This window comes from Nymphalis io, chromosome 22, assembly GCF_905147045.1.
Source record: "Nymphalis io chromosome 22, ilAglIoxx1.1, whole genome shotgun sequence".
Lineage (NCBI taxonomy): Eukaryota > Metazoa > Arthropoda > Insecta > Lepidoptera > Nymphalidae > Nymphalis > Nymphalis io.
The window spans coordinates 8,889,493-8,911,545 of NC_065909.1; the positions used below are offsets into that span (position 1 = coordinate 8,889,493).

General features: G+C 33.0%; 5 protein-coding genes across 8 annotated transcripts in view; 1 reads left to right on the top strand and 4 right to left on the bottom strand.

Moving 5' to 3' along the window:
• The first annotated feature begins 1,015 nt into the window (after nucleotides 1–1,015).
• On the top strand, nucleotides 1,016–3,902 carry LOC126777161 (NF-X1-type zinc finger protein NFXL1). Its single transcript, XM_050500103.1, has one exon. It carries the CDS (start codon nucleotides 1,148–1,150, stop codon nucleotides 3,620–3,622), a length of 2,475 nt encoding a protein of 824 aa, XP_050356060.1. The 5' UTR covers nucleotides 1,016–1,147; the 3' UTR covers nucleotides 3,623–3,902.
• Nucleotides 3,903–4,041: 139 nt separating this feature from the next.
• Nucleotides 4,042–5,579, bottom strand: LOC126777257 (three prime repair exonuclease 2-like). The gene has a single exon (XM_050500261.1). It carries the CDS (start codon nucleotides 5,270–5,272, stop codon nucleotides 4,463–4,465), a length of 810 nt encoding a protein of 269 aa, XP_050356218.1. The 5' UTR covers nucleotides 5,273–5,579; the 3' UTR covers nucleotides 4,042–4,462.
• Nucleotides 5,580–6,229: 650 nt separating this feature from the next.
• Nucleotides 6,230–9,841, bottom strand: LOC126777281 (transmembrane protein 234 homolog). Its single transcript, XM_050500291.1, has 4 exons — nucleotides 9,646–9,841; nucleotides 7,612–7,754; nucleotides 6,593–6,755; nucleotides 6,230–6,413 (listed from the first exon to the last, which is right to left on the bottom strand). Exons 1-4 carry the CDS (start codon nucleotides 9,659–9,661, stop codon nucleotides 6,349–6,351), a joined length of 387 nt encoding a protein of 128 aa, XP_050356248.1. The 5' UTR covers nucleotides 9,662–9,841; the 3' UTR covers nucleotides 6,230–6,348.
• LOC126777253 (three prime repair exonuclease 2-like) lies at nucleotides 8,620–9,650 on the bottom strand. Its single transcript, XM_050500256.1, has one exon. It carries the CDS (start codon nucleotides 9,585–9,587, stop codon nucleotides 8,712–8,714), a length of 876 nt encoding a protein of 291 aa, XP_050356213.1. The 5' UTR covers nucleotides 9,588–9,650; the 3' UTR covers nucleotides 8,620–8,711.
• Nucleotides 9,842–10,507: 666 nt separating the features above from the next.
• The window catches only part of LOC126777147 (uncharacterized), a 152,683-nt gene continuing 141,137 nt past the window's right edge, over nucleotides 10,508–22,053 (bottom strand). For 2 of the 4 annotated variants that reach the window (XM_050500060.1, XM_050500059.1), the window contains exons 21-24: nucleotides 13,243–15,705; nucleotides 12,927–13,172; nucleotides 12,114–12,731; nucleotides 10,511–11,629 (exon numbers count right to left, since the gene is read on the bottom strand). In XM_050500060.1, the coding sequence (XP_050356017.1) occupies nucleotides 11,412–11,629; nucleotides 12,114–12,731; nucleotides 12,927–13,172; nucleotides 13,243–15,705 (3,545 nt within the window). In that variant the 3' untranslated portion in view covers nucleotides 10,511–11,411. Of the gene's footprint in view, nucleotides 11,630–12,113; nucleotides 12,732–12,926; nucleotides 13,173–13,242; nucleotides 15,706–22,053 lie in introns of all 4 variants that reach the window. The other 2 variants (XM_050500062.1, XM_050500061.1) reach the window with 2 other exon arrangements.

The following is a 22,053-nucleotide window of genomic DNA, read 5'->3' on the forward strand; positions in this document are numbered from 1 at the left end:
TGTTCTTTTTTTAAATATGGACTACTAAAAAGTGTACATATTCCCAATAATTTTGGTAAAGTCTAATAAGGATAATTTGGCGCAAGACCACAATCGGAATTAATTTCGACATCTTGTCAAATGTCACAGACTAAATTTTATGAAATATATAGAAAAACAGTAAGTATATGTTATGATCTTCGGGTGTTCGTTTACGTTCTTCAAAAGAACAGAAAAACAAGGAAAGAAAAAGAAAATTGTTGAATAATTTTGATTTCAAAAAAACTTGCTTAAAACTTGCTTAGAATTTAGTCAGGAAACATTTTCATAAGTAACAAAATATATCATCGTCAACTGAAAATTAATAGGATTTATCCAGTGCCAGATTAACCACGTAGGAAGTGTAGCAATTACTACAGGCCACGTGTAATTTTTGGAGTGAAACTTATTAAGACGTAGTATACTCAATATCACAAATACGTGAAACAGAAACGTTACAGCTTTTTCTATTAAGATAATCCACGTTACAATTATTTTCGAAATTGAAGCGGAACAAAAATGAGTTAAAGAACACTATGAGTCACGAACGTTTGAATCTCTCACTTTGATGAATATATGTAGAATATGATTTGCTCAGATAAATTGATACGAATAGTATTATTTTTAAATATGCCCCAAGAAATCTAGAAAGTTACTCTGTAAAAGATTAATAAATAATTTTAAATTATAATATTTCAATATATAATAATTCAACGTAGAAAATTGATAAAAAATAACATTAGCTATTCCTAAAAATATGATATACCTACTTTGTAAAAAATATAAACTGAGAAATAATATCAAAATTATTCTAAATTGCCAGACCAATCTTGTCTCTGGCTTTTTGTACTTGTCAGAGCCTAACAGGGCCTATTCATCAAATATGTATTTGATGATAATTTTAAGAGTTCGAAGCTCTTGGAGCTTTTAACTTAAAGCATCAAAATACTGGTATCCAGAGCAGTTGTATACTCTATTTGTCAAGTGTCAACGCAACGTCACTCCAAATCTTGCCGACATGGAGTTTTTTCCGATTTTACTTTTAGTTATAATTGCGGTATTATAGTATTGCAATCAATAATTATTAAAATAGACCAATTTAAATGACGATATTTTAACAACAGCAGCCATGGCAAGAAGGTATCGTGATGCCGCTGCGAAACTGCAGCAAAGTGTTCAAAAACATTTGAATGTTATGAAAGAAGTGTCTTCTTCGGAAGACGACGAACCATTCGACCAAAATGTATTAGATGGAGTGTTCCAGAGTTATTGGCGAGGGGGTGGCGATAAACAAATGCTTAATAGAACTAAGAATCTTTTAGAAGAAGCTATAAGTGGTCGGTCTGTTACGTGTCTAATTTGTATCGGTTCTATTAAACGAGTAAACGCAATCTGGACCTGTGGTCACTGCTACTCATATTTTCATCTTTCATGTATACAAAAGTGGTCGAATGATAGTATAAGCTTACGGAGTGAAGAAAATCATGGCCCTATCGCAGTGTTTTTACCAAAAAAAATTGAATGGTGTTGTCCAAAATGTAGACAGTCTTATAGCAAAGAAGAAATACCTCGTAAATATCGTTGTTTTTGTGGCAAGACTGACGACCCTCCTTTTCATCCTTGGTTAATACCGCACACATGTGGAGAGGTGTGCGGTAAAAGACTGTCTATTGGAGACAATTGTATGCATAAATGTCTATTGCTCTGTCACCCTGGTCCTTGCCCCCCGTGTCCCCAGACCGTAAATGGAGTATGTTACTGCGAGAAAGAACATAAAAAAGTAAGATGCAGTGCTGCTAAATGGTCATGTATGCAGCAGTGTAAAAAAGTTTTGCCATGTAAATCCCATGTATGTGAAAATGTATGCCATATTGGAGACTGTCTTCCTTGTAATTATACAAGCTTGCAGTCATGTCAGTGTGGGGCTGAAAAGACAAAACGGCCATGCAATGACCTAAAATGGCAATGTACAAAACAATGTAATAAATCATATTCCTGCGGGTACCATAAATGTGAAAAGGTATGCCATACAGGCAGTTGTGGGGTGTGTCCAAATTCAGGAATCAGGTCCTGCCCCTGTGGAGCCAACCAACGTTTCATTCAATGTCCAGATGCTATAGAAACCTGTGTCAGCACTTGTGGAAAGCAACATGATGACTGTGAGCATAAATGCCCAGCAAAATGCCACAAAGGACCCTGTCCACCATGCCAAGTCTTGATTGAAAAGAAATGCCATTGTTCAACACACACCAGATCGCTACCATGCAGCAAAGAGTTTAGATGTGAAACGAAATGTAGAGGCACAAGATTGTGCGGTAAACATGGATGCGGAAGAAAATGCTGCAATGGGAACTGTCCTCCATGTGAAAAGGTTTGTGATAAATCTTTACAGTGCGGCCGACATAAGTGTACTACTGTCTGTCATCATGGGCCATGCTATCCGTGTCCATTAGAATCAAAAGTTACTTGTCGTTGCAAAGAAACATATGTCACTGTTCCATGCGGTAGAGAAAAAAACACAAAACCACCAAAATGCAATCTCCCATGCAAAATTAAATACAAATGTGGCCATACGGATGAGAACAAACACACTTGCCATTTTGGTGACTGTCCACCATGCAAAGCAATTTGTAACAAATTATATAAAAAATGCAGTCATAATTGCACGGCTACTTGCCATGAATATGTTTTGGTTGTTTTTAAACAGGTGGAAAAACCTGCCACACCTTGGGAAGTTCAACCACCAAAGTCTAAAATAATGGCAATTGATTGCCCTCCTTGTGAAAGTCCAGTTGAGGTAACATGTTATGGAGAACATGAAACAGACACTCAAGCTTGTCATAAAGCAGGGCGAAGGCCTTGTGGACGTGAATGCGGTCGCCCACTTGCATGTGGAAACCATTCATGCGAACTGTTATGTCACTTATATCAATATGACCCAGACTATTCAAATGTGCCTTACACTTGTAAACCTTGTAACAGAGAGTGCTCTGTACCCCGTCCAAAGAAATGCACTCATAAATGTGCAAAACGCGGTTGCCATCCAAGGCTGTGTCCACCATGTGATACTATTGAAAGAGTGGCATGTTATTGTGGTATAACAGATTTATACTTACGTTGTCGGGAACTTTCTACGGCAACAGATGATATGCTCAGTTGTAAACAACAGTGCTCAAGAAATTTAGACTGCGGTCACCGTTGTAGAAGTTTATGCCATCCCGGACCATGTGGACAAAATCAGATTTGTATTAAAAGAACTAAAATTCACTGTCCTTGTGGTAATTTAAAGAAAGAAGTCCCTTGTATTTCTGTTCGAAATGGAGATATCACGATACAATGTGATGAAATTTGTAATGCTAAAAAAATTGCCTTAAAGCTAGAAAGGGAAAAGCAAGAAAAGAGGTTAAAAGAATTAGAGGAAGAGAGAAATCGTAAAGAGTTAGAAGAATATGAATGGAAACTAAGCGGAAAGAAAAAGAGATACAAGGAGAAGAAAATAGTTATAAACAAAGATGACCGCAATTTGGTTCAAAAATATTGGGTTCCTATTTTATCAGTAGTGGTAGTTATTTCGGCTGGTGTTTATTACATTTTTAATATTTAGTGTGATAAGGAATAATTATGTAACATAAATAATCTTAGGGTTGTGAATTAATTAATTCATGTAAGATTTTATCTTGCTGCATGCTATAATACTGGTATAATGGATGTTTTTTGTATATACTATTTTATTATAATCTGCACATAATTGTCATTATGAGTAAATGTTAACAAAGAAAGAATTGTTTACACATATTGTACTTGTTTGAGAGACATGAAAAAGTCAAGATTAATTATCATCTAATATATATTGTATAGTTATACTGAAATGACATTAAATATAAGAACTGGAATTTTTATAATTTATTATATACATAGATACTCTGAATATAAATAAATTGAAATTGTTTTGGTTTTATTTCTAACTATAACCTATCTCAATTGTTAGATTTTAGACTGAAACAAATAAAGAAAAACAAATGATTGATAAAAATATATTTATTAATTGTAAAACATAAAACTTATTACAACAGTGGTATTGTGTAACATTAATATTATTTATCAAATAAAATAAAGCAGCTGTTACTTGATTAAACATCATAATAGTATAAAAATATTATATTGCAACATAATTACAGTTCTATGGTATAAAGTAGAAACATTGATCTTTGGGAATTTTATTCCACATATACTTGTCCTCTAAAAGTTGAGATGCCAAAACTATTATAATATACCAATTCCTTTATAATATACTAGACTTAGCTCTGAGGTTTATGCTTAAATACAAAATATTATCTATTAAATTCATTTCAATTAATATATAAATACTGTTACTTCTGTGAAGCATATTTCTGAATGGTATAACTAATAATGAACATGAGTTTTATAAAATACTTTATGTAAGTTAAAAAGGTTTAATTCTGCTTAATAACTGATAATTCCTATCTGCCCACGGTAGAAAATATTGCTTTGTGCTAATTACACATTCCAGAAGCATCATACAGTCGGCTTCGGCCCTGTGTGATACTATTGGTTCCTTTCTCAACAATGTTTTGTAAATATTTGTCAACTTCAAACTTATTGTCGACTGTTTATTTTTGTCACTTTCACATTTTGGTGTAGTTGTTAAACTGGTGAATGATTCTATCATATTGTCAATTTCTCTCCAATTCTCTGGAGTCACATTTAGATCAGGCCAAGCATCTTCACCTAGAGTACTGTCACTGCTATCAAAATTTCGTTTGCACACATTTGAAGCTTCCATTTGTATAAAATCATTATCCTTAAGTATTTTCTTAAAAGCTTTTAAAGAATCTACACAGTATAAGCCGTCAGGTAAAACGGCTTTCGCATTTGCAAATTCATTTTTTATAATTTTAAAATCAAATCTGTTGCCATTGTGTGCTATCAAACACACTGGTTTCGGAGCATCTAAAAATGCTTTAATACATTTAATTTTATCTTCAAACACAGGTTGGTTAATTAAATACTCATTAGACAGTCCAGTTAACTGGGCAGCTTCGTGTGACAATTCTGTTTGCGGGTTAAAGAGATACGTCAATTTACTTACTGGTGGCAAATTATAAATATCTGCTTGTTCTATATCACTACGTAATACACAGAGGAATGTGAGTTCTATGACTTTGGGAACATGATCCTTGGCTGGCAGTCCAGTAGTCTCCAAGTCAAAGAACATGAAAGTTTTGATAGTCATTTTATAGTTATAGGCTAAAGCTGATACTGATTCTGTTGTGAGTTGACTTATATTTTAATAACATTTATTACATTTCCTGTAGGCGATTATTATAATCTTTGGGTCGTTACAGGGGGATGTCCCAAACACGAACATTTAAAACATTTTATTTTAATCACAGGAAGAGAACTGAGTAAAAACAAACAGCTTTGACGTTGAAATAATCAGTGTTCTCAACCTAAAGCCAGGCAGTTATCGTACCAGGGCCGTAATATTATCGTATATGGATCAAAATTATCGTTCATCAGGATAATGATTATAATACATAAAAACAACAATATGTTGCTTTATAGTTTAAATCAGTTGTAAACTAAAAAAAAAAAAAAACAAACAAAAAAATAGATGTATGTATATGAACAATATTTAATGTATTTTGTTTTCATGTCATTGATTTTGTTATCATTTTATCACTCTATAATAAAAGGCAATATAATTATAAGGTTATATAGGTTTTTTTTTATTTAATAATTTATTCAAAGGTTAAAGACGTATAGCATATTTTTCATTTTTTTTTTAAATCAAGAACTAGATAATATTGCAGAGCTATATAAACTAAACACATCAATAGTACCTGATTATGCCCTAGTTTCTGTAACGCTGATTGCAACGTATTTTTTCTGAATAATTATAATTGCTCGATGCCAACCGATCACGCAAGAGATAGTGGCAATTTTATAAGAACAATATGTTTACTTAAGATAACTAAAAGCATTATTTTAAAGATTTCAGTTTAAATGTACTTTCCAAGGCATGTATTTTTTTAAGGTAATAAAGTTCGTAATTTATAACATTTCCGTATATTGTCTATTTGTAGAAGGTTTGTCAATTGTGTACTTACATCATTATGACGTTATCACTCATACTTACTCCCAACACGAGTAACTTATGGGGAATAAATAATACTCACTTATTAAATCATTACTCTATATTTTTCTTTAAAGATGTAGAACAGTTTGTATAAATACTTATTTAGATGAATTATATATGTTTTTAAATACAAATTTAATTTAACAAATACAAAATATTTCATTCTATATTTAACTTTTATCCCAGCAGCACAAAGCTGTTCCTACGCCTATAAGAACTATCCCGAAAACGGAACCTGGAAACAAAATTTGTCGGTTATGATTAAATTTAACAATCAAGCCACTTGCTAACCACCGGAAAACGTGAACATTGTAAAAGTAGTATTAACAACATCAGCCAAAAAATAAGGCTGTTTAACTTACTTGTATGTTTTCTAATATAATATATACATTCTAGCAATAAATGAAACGAAACCTTGATTTAAAGGTTCCTCGGTCCCCACGATAGAGCCTGTTAAAGCTGTGAACGCGAAAGCCAGGCTGTTAGCCGCTGGCACAGCGAGAGAGAGCGGAACGCGTTGCACCACGACCAAGTATACCAATGACCCTATCTGATTCACCAACCAGGGCAGCACATACTGTAAAACGTATTTAAAATGTATTAAATAGTTTAAGTAAGAAAGGTGAAAACATATTAACAAGTTGAAAAAACCAAGTAAATTGAATGCCTCGTTATCCCAACGGTATTTGTTTATTTGCTTTTCAAGCCTCAAAACTAATAGTAAAAGGTATACAGGACGACACAAGCTGTATTTGACGCCATTATTATTTTTCATAATAATAATGGCGTTAGTATGGCGTTCTTGATGAGTCTTTATTGTACTTAGCACACGAGGCATCGTCAGTTTAAATATATGCATGTACGTACTAGGTCACTCCGTAAACGAACGCTACTTTGTAAATCGATCTTTACTTCATTGAATGATTTTGTTCACCTTTTAGATTGGTCTGAATTTTCTAGATAAAATCCAGTAAACCAGAAATTTACGCTCGACTTGGACAGAAGAAAAAAATAGTAACTCCTTGAAAAATATTAATATCCTACTTCGCAGGTCTTTGCAGCATACTACTTAAATAAATTTGACACGACACCTCAACCATCCAGTGTTTAGTGATCAAAACAAATTATAGAGTGATAGAACTCATAAGCACCACTTAGTTTTTATGTGTTTATAAGTAATTAATCTCGTGCTCGACAGTTAAACCATTAACAAAAAAACAATTTCATCCAACATCTGTTGCATAAAATTCTGACACACTTATCGCATTAGATCAGCTAGGTGGAAAAAGCTCTAAATTTCTTAATAGGAGAGGCTTCTGCCACGTCGGGATATTAAAGCGTTGCTACATGATTATGGGCAAATTATAATTTAAAAAATCTAAATTGATAATTTTATCGTAAATTGGTGATCGCTTTTAATATTAATTAATTACCCTCCAGTTTCCCACAAGAAATGATACTTCCGCAAAGACCTGGCCTGTCCAAGATTTCGCTTGCACTTTACGTAAACCTTTAGTACCCTGGCGGATGAATGGATTCGTGCATCCCCATAGAACGCCAGTCAGCAGGAGCAAACCTGAAATACGAAATATTGGTTCAACCGCAGGACCCGGACAAATACCGGGGATCGATTAGACTCAAATTTTATTAGTGATTAAATATCACATTATAACAGACGAGCAAACTACTCGATCAATATTTCACGCAAGAGTTCGAAAATGCGCTACTTATGATTGGATGACAGAATTCCATGACTTCATACATCTATTCTTCCACTGTTCCACTGATTTCCTTAAATCTGATCACCACATTAATTGAAAACACAAATGAAATTTTATATTCTCTGTTACTATTTCATTATCTTAAAGTACAGTTTTAGAAAATTCAATCAAATTATAATTGTTATCAAAATGTTAACTGTTGTTTATGTGCAACAATTCAACTTAAAATACAATTCTTGCTCTCATTTGGGCTTGAAATTTGTTTTGTAAAAAATAAAACAGTAACCTTTTATTAATGATTTATATAAAATAATTACAAAAGTAACATTTATTATGATATTCAAATATATATTCTAAAAAATAAAATGTATGACATTAAATAACAATAATTATTATAAATGACAAAATATTTAAATCATGATTGTAATTGTATAAATAACAAAGCATGTTTAAAAAAATATAGTAAATTATTATATCAGCCTACATTTTTGGCATTAATTTTGACATCACAGTATTTCAATAGTTCTAGAAAATAAATTTAAAAAAACAATATAATAATATTTATGACATTTGAAATTCAATAAAATCAGTTAAGTACTTCACTAATTTCAAATTTTATCATTCAAATATATATAATATGCAATTATAAAATTCTTAATACACAATATACTTTTAGTAAGTCATTATTATACTTTTACACAATAATCTTTTTTAAATGCAAGTATGCCTTGATATATTTACTTATTGCTCGATAAAATACTTTTAATATAATTACTATAGTACTCATTTTATTACTCAATTTATTTTGGTAGTTAATAACCAAGAGGAACACCTATAGTCATTGGTTTGACTTCGGAGAAAAGACAATGGTTTTCATCTAACCATGGCACCATATCTCTTGATAAAGCAACAAAACCTGCTAATGCAAATAAACAGTCATTTTCAGCACGATGAGCATCTTCAGCTTTTCGATTCAATACTCTCTCATACACATCTTTAAGTTTATATTTTTCCTTTGGTTTTTCTCCATCAGTCCATACAAACCTTCTGCGTACTTTGGAAATAGGACTTGGTTTATATATTTTTTTAGTAGTAGTTGGCCGTTCTGGAGTTTTTTCATTTTTTGATTGTAAAGAACTTGTGTCCACTTTTGACAGATCTGTTTCATCAATACATTCAACTAATGATGAACTTGAATCATTTTGATTTGATTTTGTAACTGTAGTATTCACATATTTCTTTTCCAATATATCATAAAAACTGTGGTAGCAATCAGCGCAGAGGAGGTCATCAGATAAACTAACACCAAGCTTTACTAAATGATTTTTTAATATAGGAAAATCAAAATTATGTCCATTTTGAGCAATAAGGCAAACCGGTTTGGTAAGTGTTTTTAGAAACGTATTTATCATCGTAAATGTATCTCTATTAAAAGTAGACTCATGTTCCAATAGGTCGTTGCATAGGCCAGTCACTTCTGAACAACTTGGTGCCACCATTCTTCCTGGATTAAAACAAAGTGTGAGCTTATGCTGAACACGAGGCGTGGCTCCCGCACGCGTTTCGAGAATATGTTGCCTTTTCACAGCTACCAAACTCAGTTCTGTTATTTTAGTTTTGTTGTTTTCCTCTTTCGGTAAGCCGGTGGTTTCAATATCTAGGAATACGTATGTTGCAATCGGAGACATTGTGTATAATTATCTAATACAGACTACAATACTATAAACAGCAGAAAACTTTGCTTACCCAAACTTTCCAACATTTTGATAACACATAAATGAGGATAAAAATATTATTAACGTATGAAATTCCTTATATTAATCGCTTTAACATCATATGTACATAACTAAGTGTAAAGTGTAAATATATGTACTTTATTTACTAATAACAATAATTTTATTAGATTTATTGATAAATATAAAATGTCATTCTACTAAATCCACTTCTGCATTATGATTTGTGCATTCGATTTCGTGTTGCCACTCGCTAAATAAAAAATAATATGAAGAGACGTGATTTAGTAACGTTCCTCAAAAAGAAGCTTCAAAAATATTTTTATAATCCGTAGCTATCCAATGAAGCAAACGCTGACTGTTCCACCAATCGTCGTTTTTAGGTTAATAATCTAGTATATAGTAATTCTGGTGATGACTGAAAATCGAAATATACTTTAGTAATAGACTAGTAAACAATTTTGAAACATCATTTTAAAAAAGATTTTGATTTTTTTATCATGTTGATATTACTTTTCTTTTCATAGTATCATGTTAATATTACTTTACTTTAAAAAAATTAACCAATTATTGAGATAAAAAACTGTATTTTAAAGTAAGGTTCATGATTGACCTTGCGCTATGACATATATGGCTGAGCACTCCGCACTCCTCGCTCTCTAACACATAAGCGGTTAAGCATAGTTTTTATTTTAAAATAAATCATATCAATAACAAAACTGTTGTCATCATGACAGTAACTTAAGCATATATAATAAAATATTTAATTATATATATAAAGGGATAATAAAAAACAATCTTTTCTAATATAGTTTACTTATATTGCTATAGATTTTTCATAAATATTGCACTAAAATTACCTTTCATACAAAAATAATAGGCACTAGAAATTACAAGCATTTTGCAAAATATTATAACTATAGTTCTTATTCTATTAGCGTAATTAAATAGTTACATTCACTTTTGAAGTGAAAAATTATTAAAAAAATAACCCAAAACTTAATTTACTTATTTTTAAAGATGGTAATACTCATTCTTTATATGCAAGAAATCCCTTTGAAATATAAATAATAAAAGTATTGCTGCTGCGTGGCCATAACTGGCCATAAGGTGAAGAGTGTAGAGCTACTCAACAGACGTCGCTATGCGTAATGTAATCCAGTAACTGACACAAAAAAAATTAATTATGAAAAATATACTGAAGTTATACTTCTTGATTAAGTAGATGAATTGAAACAAAAGTTATAAATATCATCATTTTTTTCATAAGTTTAGTTAAATATTGTTTTTATCAACCTCTTTAATAACTAAATTTTAAACTGCCTTTCTGAATCACCGACCTGTTGCGAAGAAAATGAATATAATTTCATAACAATAATTATACAGGTTGATCACTAAAAATATATTCTTATCGTCAGCACACAACAATTTTACTACACAGTAGGTGATTTTTGTGAGTCGACTTGTCGTGCTTTCGACCATACTGATTTCGGATATAGGAAATAAAAATTACTGTACGCCTGCCTGATGATCTAGGAAGTGTTTTTGGACACTCGTTACTACTTCAATATTGCTTTCGATTAATGGGAGTTGATAGCGTAACAGTGTAGGCCATCAAAGCCTCGATAGTGACTTGCCTCTTTCTTACAGTCACTAGTTAAAACGATAGTGATTTGGACCCAAGAATTATGAGAGTCTATTGCGGTTAACTTTGTTAATTTTTCACTTGGACTTTGTTAGCTTGGAAAGCTAATATCAACTTTGCAACTGGCATTGATATTATTTTTTTTCTTCATAATTTCTGACAATGTCGACTACAGTGTACAATTTTTGAATGGCATTACGAACAGCACGTTCTTCATTTGCCAAGTTACGCCTTTCAGCTAGTAGAGCTCTTGCTCTGTCCGAGTCACGTGATGCGGCGCGGGTTATGTGAGCTGACTCTACTCGTAATGAAGTATTCCGCTTGTGGAGGTCGGCGACTTCTCTTTTACGAGCTGAAATTTAAATTGTTGGTATACTTATGTATGCTATTATTTTTTATTAAAAATATAATTTTCAACAAAATGAATTTCCCTATCTGGACTTTTACTCCATTTTTGTGGGGTACTCATGAGCAAATAAACGCCACCTGCTCACCACTACCACATTGCTACTGTTTAATTATTTTTAACACTGTCAATGCACAGTCACCCGGAGATGTCCAGTACTGACTTTAGGAACGGATTGAAGCCGGTACCACGAATGAATCAATCTTAATAAGTTCTTAGGTGCTAGAAAATGCAAATTATTATAAACTAGCTGTCTCTTATACTTTAGAAAACTAGAAACCTGGTGCGCCAAGATAGCTAGAGCAGGCTCTCGTTAAACGTTAAATGGAAAATAATAGTGATTATGTATTTAATAACATTGCATATATTAATTATTGTGGAAAGTACCTCGAAATCGAATTTTTAAATTTTTTAAAATTGCATCACCTACCTAATTCGTATTCTTTGTAAGTTTTAATAATTGCTTCGATTCCTGTCCAAGAACAAGATTCATCAACTTGACAGCTAAAATCTTTAACTTTTTCAGCATTATCCGAAAAAGTTTCACTAGCCGCAGAATTTTGGGGCTCATCCATAGAAGTTGCTTGCGTTGACGTTACAGTTATAGCACAATCTGTCGTCTTTAAAGATATTATCTTTGAAATATTTGGTATATTAATACTTGGATAATATTTTCCCTGTTTCATTTTTTTAATATTTTCACTGTCAAACCCGGGGTTAAGATCTCTTTTCCGAGTATCTTGACCACTGAAATGTTTGACGCTTCTATCCGCCATTTTAGATAACCTATTTAATTGAGAGAAGTTCTTTTCGGCAAGTACATTTATACTGTCCCCCTCCTCGAAGAAGGAATCCAATTTCTTTTTAATAAGATTGTTATTTTCGTTGACATGTTTCTTTATATCCGTTAAAATCTGCAACTGGTCCTTTGGGTCTAGTTCAACAATTTTGTATTGAATCGTTGGCTGCTTTAATATCTGATCCGATTCGACAGTACCATGTCTGCGTTTCCTTTCTTTCACTATTTCTTGCCATACCTTTTCGTAATCTAATAACACAATAAAAAGTCATGAATAAAAAATGAAAATTGTCACAATCATAAAAAGCTGTTACTTAAATAATTTTACAAAGGAATACATATATCAATGCTAAAATAAAACAAAGACAAACCACACAGGTACAGGTTATATACTAAAGACATATGTTCAAGATAACTAATAAAATAAAAACTTAATCAATTAACCTTCTTTATACTGACGAGATGCGATAGTCAAGTTTAAATTTTTAAAAAAAATTCTTTTCGTATGCTGGTCCACTCCCGGCCCTTTTTCTAATGTGTCTAGACATATGTTTTTTGGCATTGGGTAATCTTTGGATCGTTTTGGAGCATTTTCTTCTTTATAAAGGCAATCTATTCTCCCAATAGCTATATACGCCGATGCAACTGCGTCTCGACTAATTAGTCTTTCTTGACGCTCTAGTTCTCTTTCTGAAAAGTTGGAATAAATTATTTAATTATTTACATACAAAAATAAAATATTTTTAGGCCTATATAATACCTTCGAATTCGTCTCTTGAAGCCAACCTAAAATGAGAAAGGAACTCAGCTTGCTTGTTATCAATCTCTTTAGTTTCATTTTCAATAGGAATTTCTTTGTACTCTTCTATAATAGAATTGTATTTTTCTAACTCGTCTTCTTCATAATCACTGCCGCTTTCATTACTATCTTCGTCTGTGTTATACTTTGTATTTGTAAATTCTTTGAAAACTTCCGCTTTCATTTTTTCCGGAGTTATTATATTTTTTAAATTATCTTGAGCTTTTTTGCCTTCAGTCTTTTGGGTATCGTTGTTTTGGGTAATTTTTGGATCTCGATTAGATAAGTACTTAAGTCTCCGCAACCTTTTTCTCTGTTCGTAAATGTCGAGTGCACTTATTTCCTCTGGTTTAGCTACTTTAGGCCTTATGTTTGTTATTACTATCTTTGGTTGGAGTTTGGAGTCCATTTGATAAGGACATGCAATGTATAGTTTATCATTGGTTTTCGTCTGGTCAAATGTCTTCTGTATTTCTTTTTTATTTTGCCCAACGATCTTAGGGTATTCACCTTTCACAAATGTTTGATTTAATTTGCTATCCGTATCTACTATCATTGGCACTTGATAAACAATTTGAGGATTCATTAATACTTTTTGGTTTGGTGTTTGAAAAACTAAATCGGACTTTCCATTAAGTGTTTGTAATACGTTATTATTTGATTTTAGAACATGTATTTCTTTACCGATTGAAATATTTTGAGATTTACTAGTTGTTATTTTTAAATCATTACTAGGGGCCGGTATTGAGTCGTTTTGCTTGTTTTCATTAGAAGCTACTCTTACTTTATTTGCGTCGGCATTAACTTTAGAATTGTTTTTAATCATCATTAGGTTAGCTGGGAACTGTACATTGCTTAGATAAACGAAATTTGGCTGCAAAACAACATTTTTAGTTTCAGATTGACTAGATTTTTCAACTTTAGATTTTTGTTTCAAATCTTGCTCTTGTAAAGTACCTTGAGATTTCTCCTTCACGACAATCTTGTTACCATAAATTTGGTTTTCAGTTATTAAATTCTCGAAGTCATTCTCGTCATAATTATCTTGATGCATACGTTTCAATGAAACGACTTTTGAAGATGCACCATTTTCGTTAACGAGTTCTTCTTTACATTTTTTTGGCTGACTAGACGGTCGTGAAGGAGCTTGCATGTTTTTTGAATCGAAATTTGTCCTTTGTAATAAAACTTGAGGATTTTGTTGTTGAATTGCTAATAACATTTTTGCATTTGATGGATTTTTATTTTGTATAAAAACTATTTGGTTTTTTGGCTCGGTAAATGATGTATCTGGAGGTTTAGGTTGAAAGTTTGACTTATTTGTGTCTAAATTTATTGGATTAAATATAGAACATGTATTTGTAGATGGAGGAAGAAATGGAGATTCTTTGTTATCATTGCTAATTTCTGATAATGGTTCTGGCATCTTAAATTGATTTTCTGTTTTGTTTATTACCTCTGCTGCATTAATTAATGTACTTATGCTATTAGTAGGAGGCGTTATAGTTCTGCTCTCTTTATTATCAGATTCTTTTGTTGCACTTTTAATAACTATGTTGCTTTGAATTTCAATTTTGGGTCCACTCTCTTTAATGGGTGTATGAAATGCCGGATTGAAATGTTTTTTCGGTAAATTGTTCTGAAACGATGTGTCTGGAGGGTTGCTTACGCACTTCAAATCGATTTTACTGATTGGTATACTAGTTTTTAGACTAAATCTTTCAGGTTTCTTTTTAATATCCTTATTCGCAACTTGTGAAGGTATCGTCACAATAGCACCTGATCCTTGAGCTAATGAAGTCACACTCATCTTTGACTCCGTTGTTTGAATATTTGCTTCATTAAGAGGTACGGCTGGAATAATTTCTGGCATAAATTGCTCTTCAAAATCGGTCTCTGTTTTAGGTAAATTATCTCGTTTACTATTTTCTGCAGTTTGACTTTCGCTTAGCTTAGCTATTTCATTTTCGTTTGTAGCGGGAGGTGTATCTAAAGGTACAGTAGATACTATGGGAAAAGGCGGAAAATCTGAGTTATTGTTTTCTGTATTAGAAACTGGAGCTGATGTTGTTGAAGATGGCTGAACTATTCCTGAGTATGATACTGGTTGAAAGGCAGAGTATCCCGGGACGGAATACATATAACCACCATAGTTTGGATAACCTGGCTCGACTTGTTTTGTGGTTGTCACGCTTGGATTAGGATTTGGTATTGAAGAAGGTGAAATTTTTGGTGAATGTGGTATAATTTTTGGTGGAATGAAAGTAGGAGGACATTGTTTTTCGAGAAATTGTTCTTCAGGTTTTGAGGTTTCAGGAGGTATAATTCCTAAGGATGTATGTAGTATGGGGTTGGGGTCGGCTACTGATGATGATCTTTCCTCTTCGACTGGTGTTACTTGTTGGCTTGTCTTGCCTGGTCTACCTGTGAATACGAAAAAATAAACAATTAAAGAACTACATTAACATGGATATGAATAATAAATGATTATTATAATTTATTTAAGTCTTGCATTATACGATACGATACGATAAGATCTACTGTAACAAAAATGTCGAATGTTATAAAAACTTTACTCGGACAATATATTTTATATATGTTTCAAATATGATTGAGAATGAATAATACAAATGAATAATAATTGTATTCTTATGATTAACAAGTATCAAGGGCTGTTTTTGATAACTTAAAAAGTGATTAAATGTTATTGGAAGTAGCAAAAAAATTACGAATCTCGATAGCCACTAAAGCAATTAGCATTGAGAAGCAGCTACATTACATCATTAAGGCATACAAGCGTGCATAATAACAAACAAAAAGTGTAAATTTTACCGAATGCTTTAACAAAAAGCTTAAAAGCTTACTACTGCTTGACTTAGGTCCATCTCCTCTAAAATTGTTTAGTTTTGGTTAAAATATTTAAATATATCGAAGTGTAGCGTAACTTTGATTTTGAGTACTTATACTGTGACTTTGATTTTTACTTTTTGGCGTTCTGGAAGTTATAGGAAATTATAAAAGTGAATAATTGTTTTACTTATAGTCCGAATCGATCAGATTTTATATGACTAGACACCCCCACCCCTATATCTAGGAGTGATTACATCCACTCACTGTCCATGAAATAAAAACCAACAGTAGGTTTCGATACTTTAAATGTCTTCATAAAGAAATGTTCTGCTTTATATAAACTTAAATATTGTCAATTGTTTCACATAAAAAATCAGTTACACCGTCCGTATATAAATTAGTTAGACCGTCATTTTACATCATTATTATTGTAGCAACCACATAATATATTTATAAACTCTCCCTCACTCATTGTTAAATATCACCGCATTGTTAATGTGATAAATAAGATTAATTTTTATTAGTTTTAATGTAATTAATTTTATCGAGAATATTCTAGTGCATACGGTGTTGTTTAGTAAAAACACGGGTACATTTAAATACTAATAACTTAACTCATAATTGATTTGTTAAATATTGATTGCTATATATTTCTGTTGGATTTCCTTATTATTAAATAAATAAATAAAATAGAATAGTGTATCGTATCAAGTAATAACTCAATGCTAAGATTCAACTAGGCTCCTTTTAAGACTTGGCTTTATCTTGATATGTGACCGTCATTGAGAAAGGAAATAGATTCTGCAGAACGAAGGATTTCGCAGAATATGATAAGGCTTGTTATTATTCATTTCTTCATTCACTCTAGTTCTATATATTTTTATTCAATACGTGCTTACGTATCTAAATATTATATTAATACATATTTAACAGTCATTCACCTTTGCCTTGCCTTGCCTTTTTTCACACACATCCATACAATAAGCATTACTGCTACAGTACCTGAACGTGTAAACGATAAAGCTTTTATTAGGATTCTAAAAGTTTATATAATGTAAAAATGACGAAGTAACTGTTCAGTTCGATATGATTTCTTGTCGGTTATTGGATATAGATGCGAAAAGCTTTTTTCCAAAAATGCAGGGAGCGTTGCCCAATGTACTCACCATATACATTGACTAGAGATACATTACAGAGAATCTGTTCCGACGCGAAGCACCGACACACTTGCGTTATTCCTTTATTTTTGGCTGGGCATGTGTGACGACCCTCCCGGTCGTCGGGGTCGGTATAAAGGTCCCTTTACCGACCCGACCTCAATACTTCGTGATTTAATTGTAGTCGAAGTGATATTGATGACAGTCAATATTATAGGAGCCTAATTTAATACAGTAATTAAGTTTGATATTCTAATAAAAATTTAATTTGTTTAACCTTTGTTTTCATGGCAGCTTTTTGTAAAGTCAGCTTCTTCTATAATCAATAATAGCTACAGCCCATAAATGTCCCACAGCTGGGCACTTATGCCACCAACTTGCCGTGATTGACATGCACTCATAATAATTTTCCTTCAACACGTAGCATGAGATGTATGCTTGGTTTATCGATTAAACGAAAACACCAATATTTTAAATTAATTACTGTAACTTATTTTATAAAATAACGTTTCATACTTTGTATATTTACCACTAATTTATCAATTAATACCTACAATAGTTAGTTATTCCTGAATTCTATTTAAATCGTGTCACTTATTCCAAATCTATTACTAGGGTAATTTTTTTTTCCTAAGTTCTAATGGAATGGTGCTAAGTTATTTCATTATATTACTTATATATTAAAAAAATCTTTTATTTAATCTCTGTACAGTACACAAGTTGATAATTTAGTTCTAATATACTGTAGTGTTTGATCTTTTAGTGAAAGCGCATATGAGACACTACCTATGTTTAAATATAGAAATAATTTAATTACTAATCCTTTTATGAATTTAAAATTACATTAATACTTTTTACTTTTGTGGAATCCATAAATGATAATTATTGAAAAACGATTTCAATCATTATTATTTGATATTGAAGTAAGCATATTTTTATATATTATAAAAATGACTGTACATAGTTTCCTTAATAAATAATAAGTCAGTGAGTACTCTCAATATTCTAAAACTTCATTTAAATCTCAACCAAGATTGGCCAAACTTTCTTTTACGTTTACGACGTTATGTAATTTTTATATTTATGAACGTACGAACATACAGACAAATCAACTAAAATGTACTATTTATGTCTTCGTTATTTCCTTATTATGGTTCGCAAATGCCAGTTCAGTAGGTATTGTACATTAAAACGGTTTGAATTTTTAAAAGTAACCTTTATTAAAAATGTCGGTAAGTTCTGTGCCCTTACATAGCACACACATGATCAATCTTCAAGCAGACGCCACTCCAAAGAAGAACCCACCGATGAATCCGACGGAAAAGCAGCTGTTCTTCTTAACGAAATGTAGCAATTTGTCTATTAGATCTTGACAGTTATCAATACCTTCGCTCACTCTCTCCCAGTTAACATTAATGTATCCTATTTCTGTAGCAAAGTGGAGGAGTATAATCCCCCCTCCCAGACCAAATGCTGCTACTTTACCAACTTTAGCGACACCCACTCCAGCAATCCACCCACCGAATGTCCCTAATATCAAGTCTTTGTTACTATATTTCGATATTTTATCAATAGTTTCATCGTAAAATGTCTTATCTTCCTTAGGTTTTATTTCATCCCTTTTTGATAAGTTTCGTAAATCAATGTCTGGTATTGGTTTAGCCATAAATGAACATTCTAATTTTCGCTTATGTAAATGTGTTCGTGTTTTTTTAAATTGAAACTCAGTTTGTTAAATTTGAAAGATTTGACAGTACAACTTTTCAATTTCGTGTCAGATTTATTGACAGAAGATAATCTTTTTTGGTGCTGTGTAAAGAATTATACTGAGGGTTAACAATATAATTTCTGTAATTTTATGAAAGTTAAATATACAGCTATATATATCACCGACTCAAAATTTAACGTTTATTAGAAGAAAAAAAAAACAGTAGCACATCTCTTAGTTCATATCTCCCTCTTACGAGAGTACCATCAGTTTGACAGAGAACACAATATTGCATACAATTAAAATTTGAATGTACCTTTTTCACAATAAATTGCTTATAATTTTACAAATCGTGTAGACAGATCATACAGATAGACATTGATTTATTATATTATTTTCTAATTTGTTCAAGGGTTAATTTTATAGTATTTGAAACATAATACCTATTGCCCTTTTCAATTTTATTTTATTTTTTTATAGAAGTGCCATTTAATGTGGGAGACTTTTTTTTTAGTGGCCGCACATCACCCATATGGGTAGACGCTCTCACCGCTCGTAATAAAGCTCTTCTGAGGAGACCGCAGAGAGTTATAGCGGTGAGAGCGGTACGAGGTTACCGTACGGTGTCGTGGACGGCGGCGACACTTCTAGCGAGTGATCCGCCCTGGGAACTCCAGGCCGAGGTACTCGCGGAAGTGCATCGATTTCGGGTGGAAGCCAGGGCGAATGGTGACCGTCTAGGATCAGCGGAGGTGGGGTCTGTAGCCCAACAAGCTCTCATTCGCAGATGGGAGGAGGATCTGGGATCCCCATCAGCAGGCCTGGCGACAGTGGAGGCGATCCGCCCCCACTTGAATCGCTGGGTAACAAGAAGGAGCGGCACACTTACGTTTAGACTGACGCAGGTGCTTACCGGACACGGCTGCTTAGGTAAGTACCTGCACGGGATAGCGAGGCGATAGTTATCACCCTCCTACCATGAGTGTGGTGCGCCACTGGACACGGCACATCACACTTTGACGGAGTGTGCTGCGTGGGGGCCCTAGAGGCATACCCTAGCGGCGATAGTTGGCGGAGACATCTCGCTGCCGAGCGTGATTAATGCTATGCTTGGCAGCGAGAGGTGTTGGATGGAGATGGTCTCTTTTTGCGAAAGTGTTATGTTGCAGAAGGAGGTCGCGGAGCGAGAGCGAGAGGCGAGGTCAGCCGCCACTGATTCGCTTCGCCGAAGAAGACCTGGGAGGAGGCGCCGACGCTCTGCTCACCTTCTTCCCCCACCGTAAGCGCCGCTGGGGTTAGGGGGGTACTCCGTACCCCGAGAACCCCCTAAGAATGGAGGCCCGCTTGAGCGGGCCAACCGTCGGTGCGTCACGGTAGGATGCGCAAGCGATCCCGTGACGCCCTTTCGACAAGACGGAGTGGGCACCGCTGGTTTTTTAGTGGGTATTCCTGCGCCTTCAGTGCCGGCGAGCCCCACATACCCCCCCCCACCTCATGTGGGGGAAACGCGTAAATGCGTTTTTCCAGCGAAAAAAAAAAGTGGCCGCACAGGTAAACAATATTATAGTCAACCGTTGATGATGAGAATATGTGTTTTTGTCAGGTTCGTGATGGTATGTACGGTGTTACTTTGAAATATAGTGAATTTACGGTAAAAATATTTGTTTATTTTTTCTCTTAGTGAAAATTATTATTAAAAATTATTTAATTACATGTCATCTTACAATAAATTCTATAATTTTATATAAATTAATATATAAAAATCGATAAAAAACTATTTTTTTTAATTGATACACTTATGACAGCTGACAGATGTCAGGAACGTATACGTTCTATGCATAAGATCACAGACCGGACTAAATTTTTTTCTATTTAAAGAGTTTACATTAGAATTATGTTCAGATTAACAATAAATGGCCTGGGTTTTCGTGAATAATTATAAAATATACTTTTTATTCAAATTCAAATCAAATTTAAAATATAATTATGTAGCTGCAGCAATAAAATAAACTTTCTACAATAAAGACGATTGTAAAAAGTCCAACTATATTACTTAATTTTCAAATTGTCGTAATTGATAATTTGTATGGTTCTATAAGATATTTATTGTCTACGGTTTCTTATGGTACGTCATTTTTCTATTGAAGTATCATTTCTTTACATTTTATTTGACAAAAGTATAGTATAAGTATTCATCCGAAAAAGTGTATCGAAATATATGAGTTAAGGTTTATATAAATTGCTGAAATGGCGCTACTGTCGCTAAAGGAATTAACTGAAATTAACATGTATGCGCTTATTAATTGGGATTTATAAACTTGATCAACAGAATAATTTGAAAATAGCATCTTCTGAAGGTTGATACCTTCTTCTTTCTAAAGTTCCGCGCTTATACGTGGTAGAGTTTACTCTACCACGTATAAGCGCGGAACTGGTGGTAGGGCTTTGTGCAAGCCCGTCTGGGTAGGTACCACCCACTCATCAGATATTCTACCGCAAAACAGCAATACTTGATATTGTTGTGTTCCGGTTTGAAGAGTGAGTGAGCCAGTGTAATTACAGGCACAAGGGACATAAAATCTTAGTTCCCAAGGTTGGTGGCGCATTGGCTATAAGCGATGGTTGACATTTCTTAGAATGCCAATGTCTAAGGGCGTTTGGTGACCACTTATCATCAGGTGGCCCATATGCTCGTCCACCTTCCTATTCTATAAAAAAAAAAAAAAGCGCGTTTTTCAAATTTAATATTCTAGCTCTAGCAGCGACATCTATATTTCACAGATTTTGGGGTGCACATTTTATAACTTCTATACTTCTGCTTACTTCTGAACACTTCATAGACAAAAGTAAGGTTATAATTTGACAATAAAATAATAAACATCTTAATGGGTTGCCAACTGTATTCTTTTTATAATAATAAAATTAAATATTAATTTCTTATAAATGTATTGTCAGGTGTATATGTGTACTAGTGGTTCCTTCTTATTGTCTTTGAAGACACAAATAGGGGAAAAATAGAAATAAAAATATAAATAGATAATTTTTATATTTGTAAAC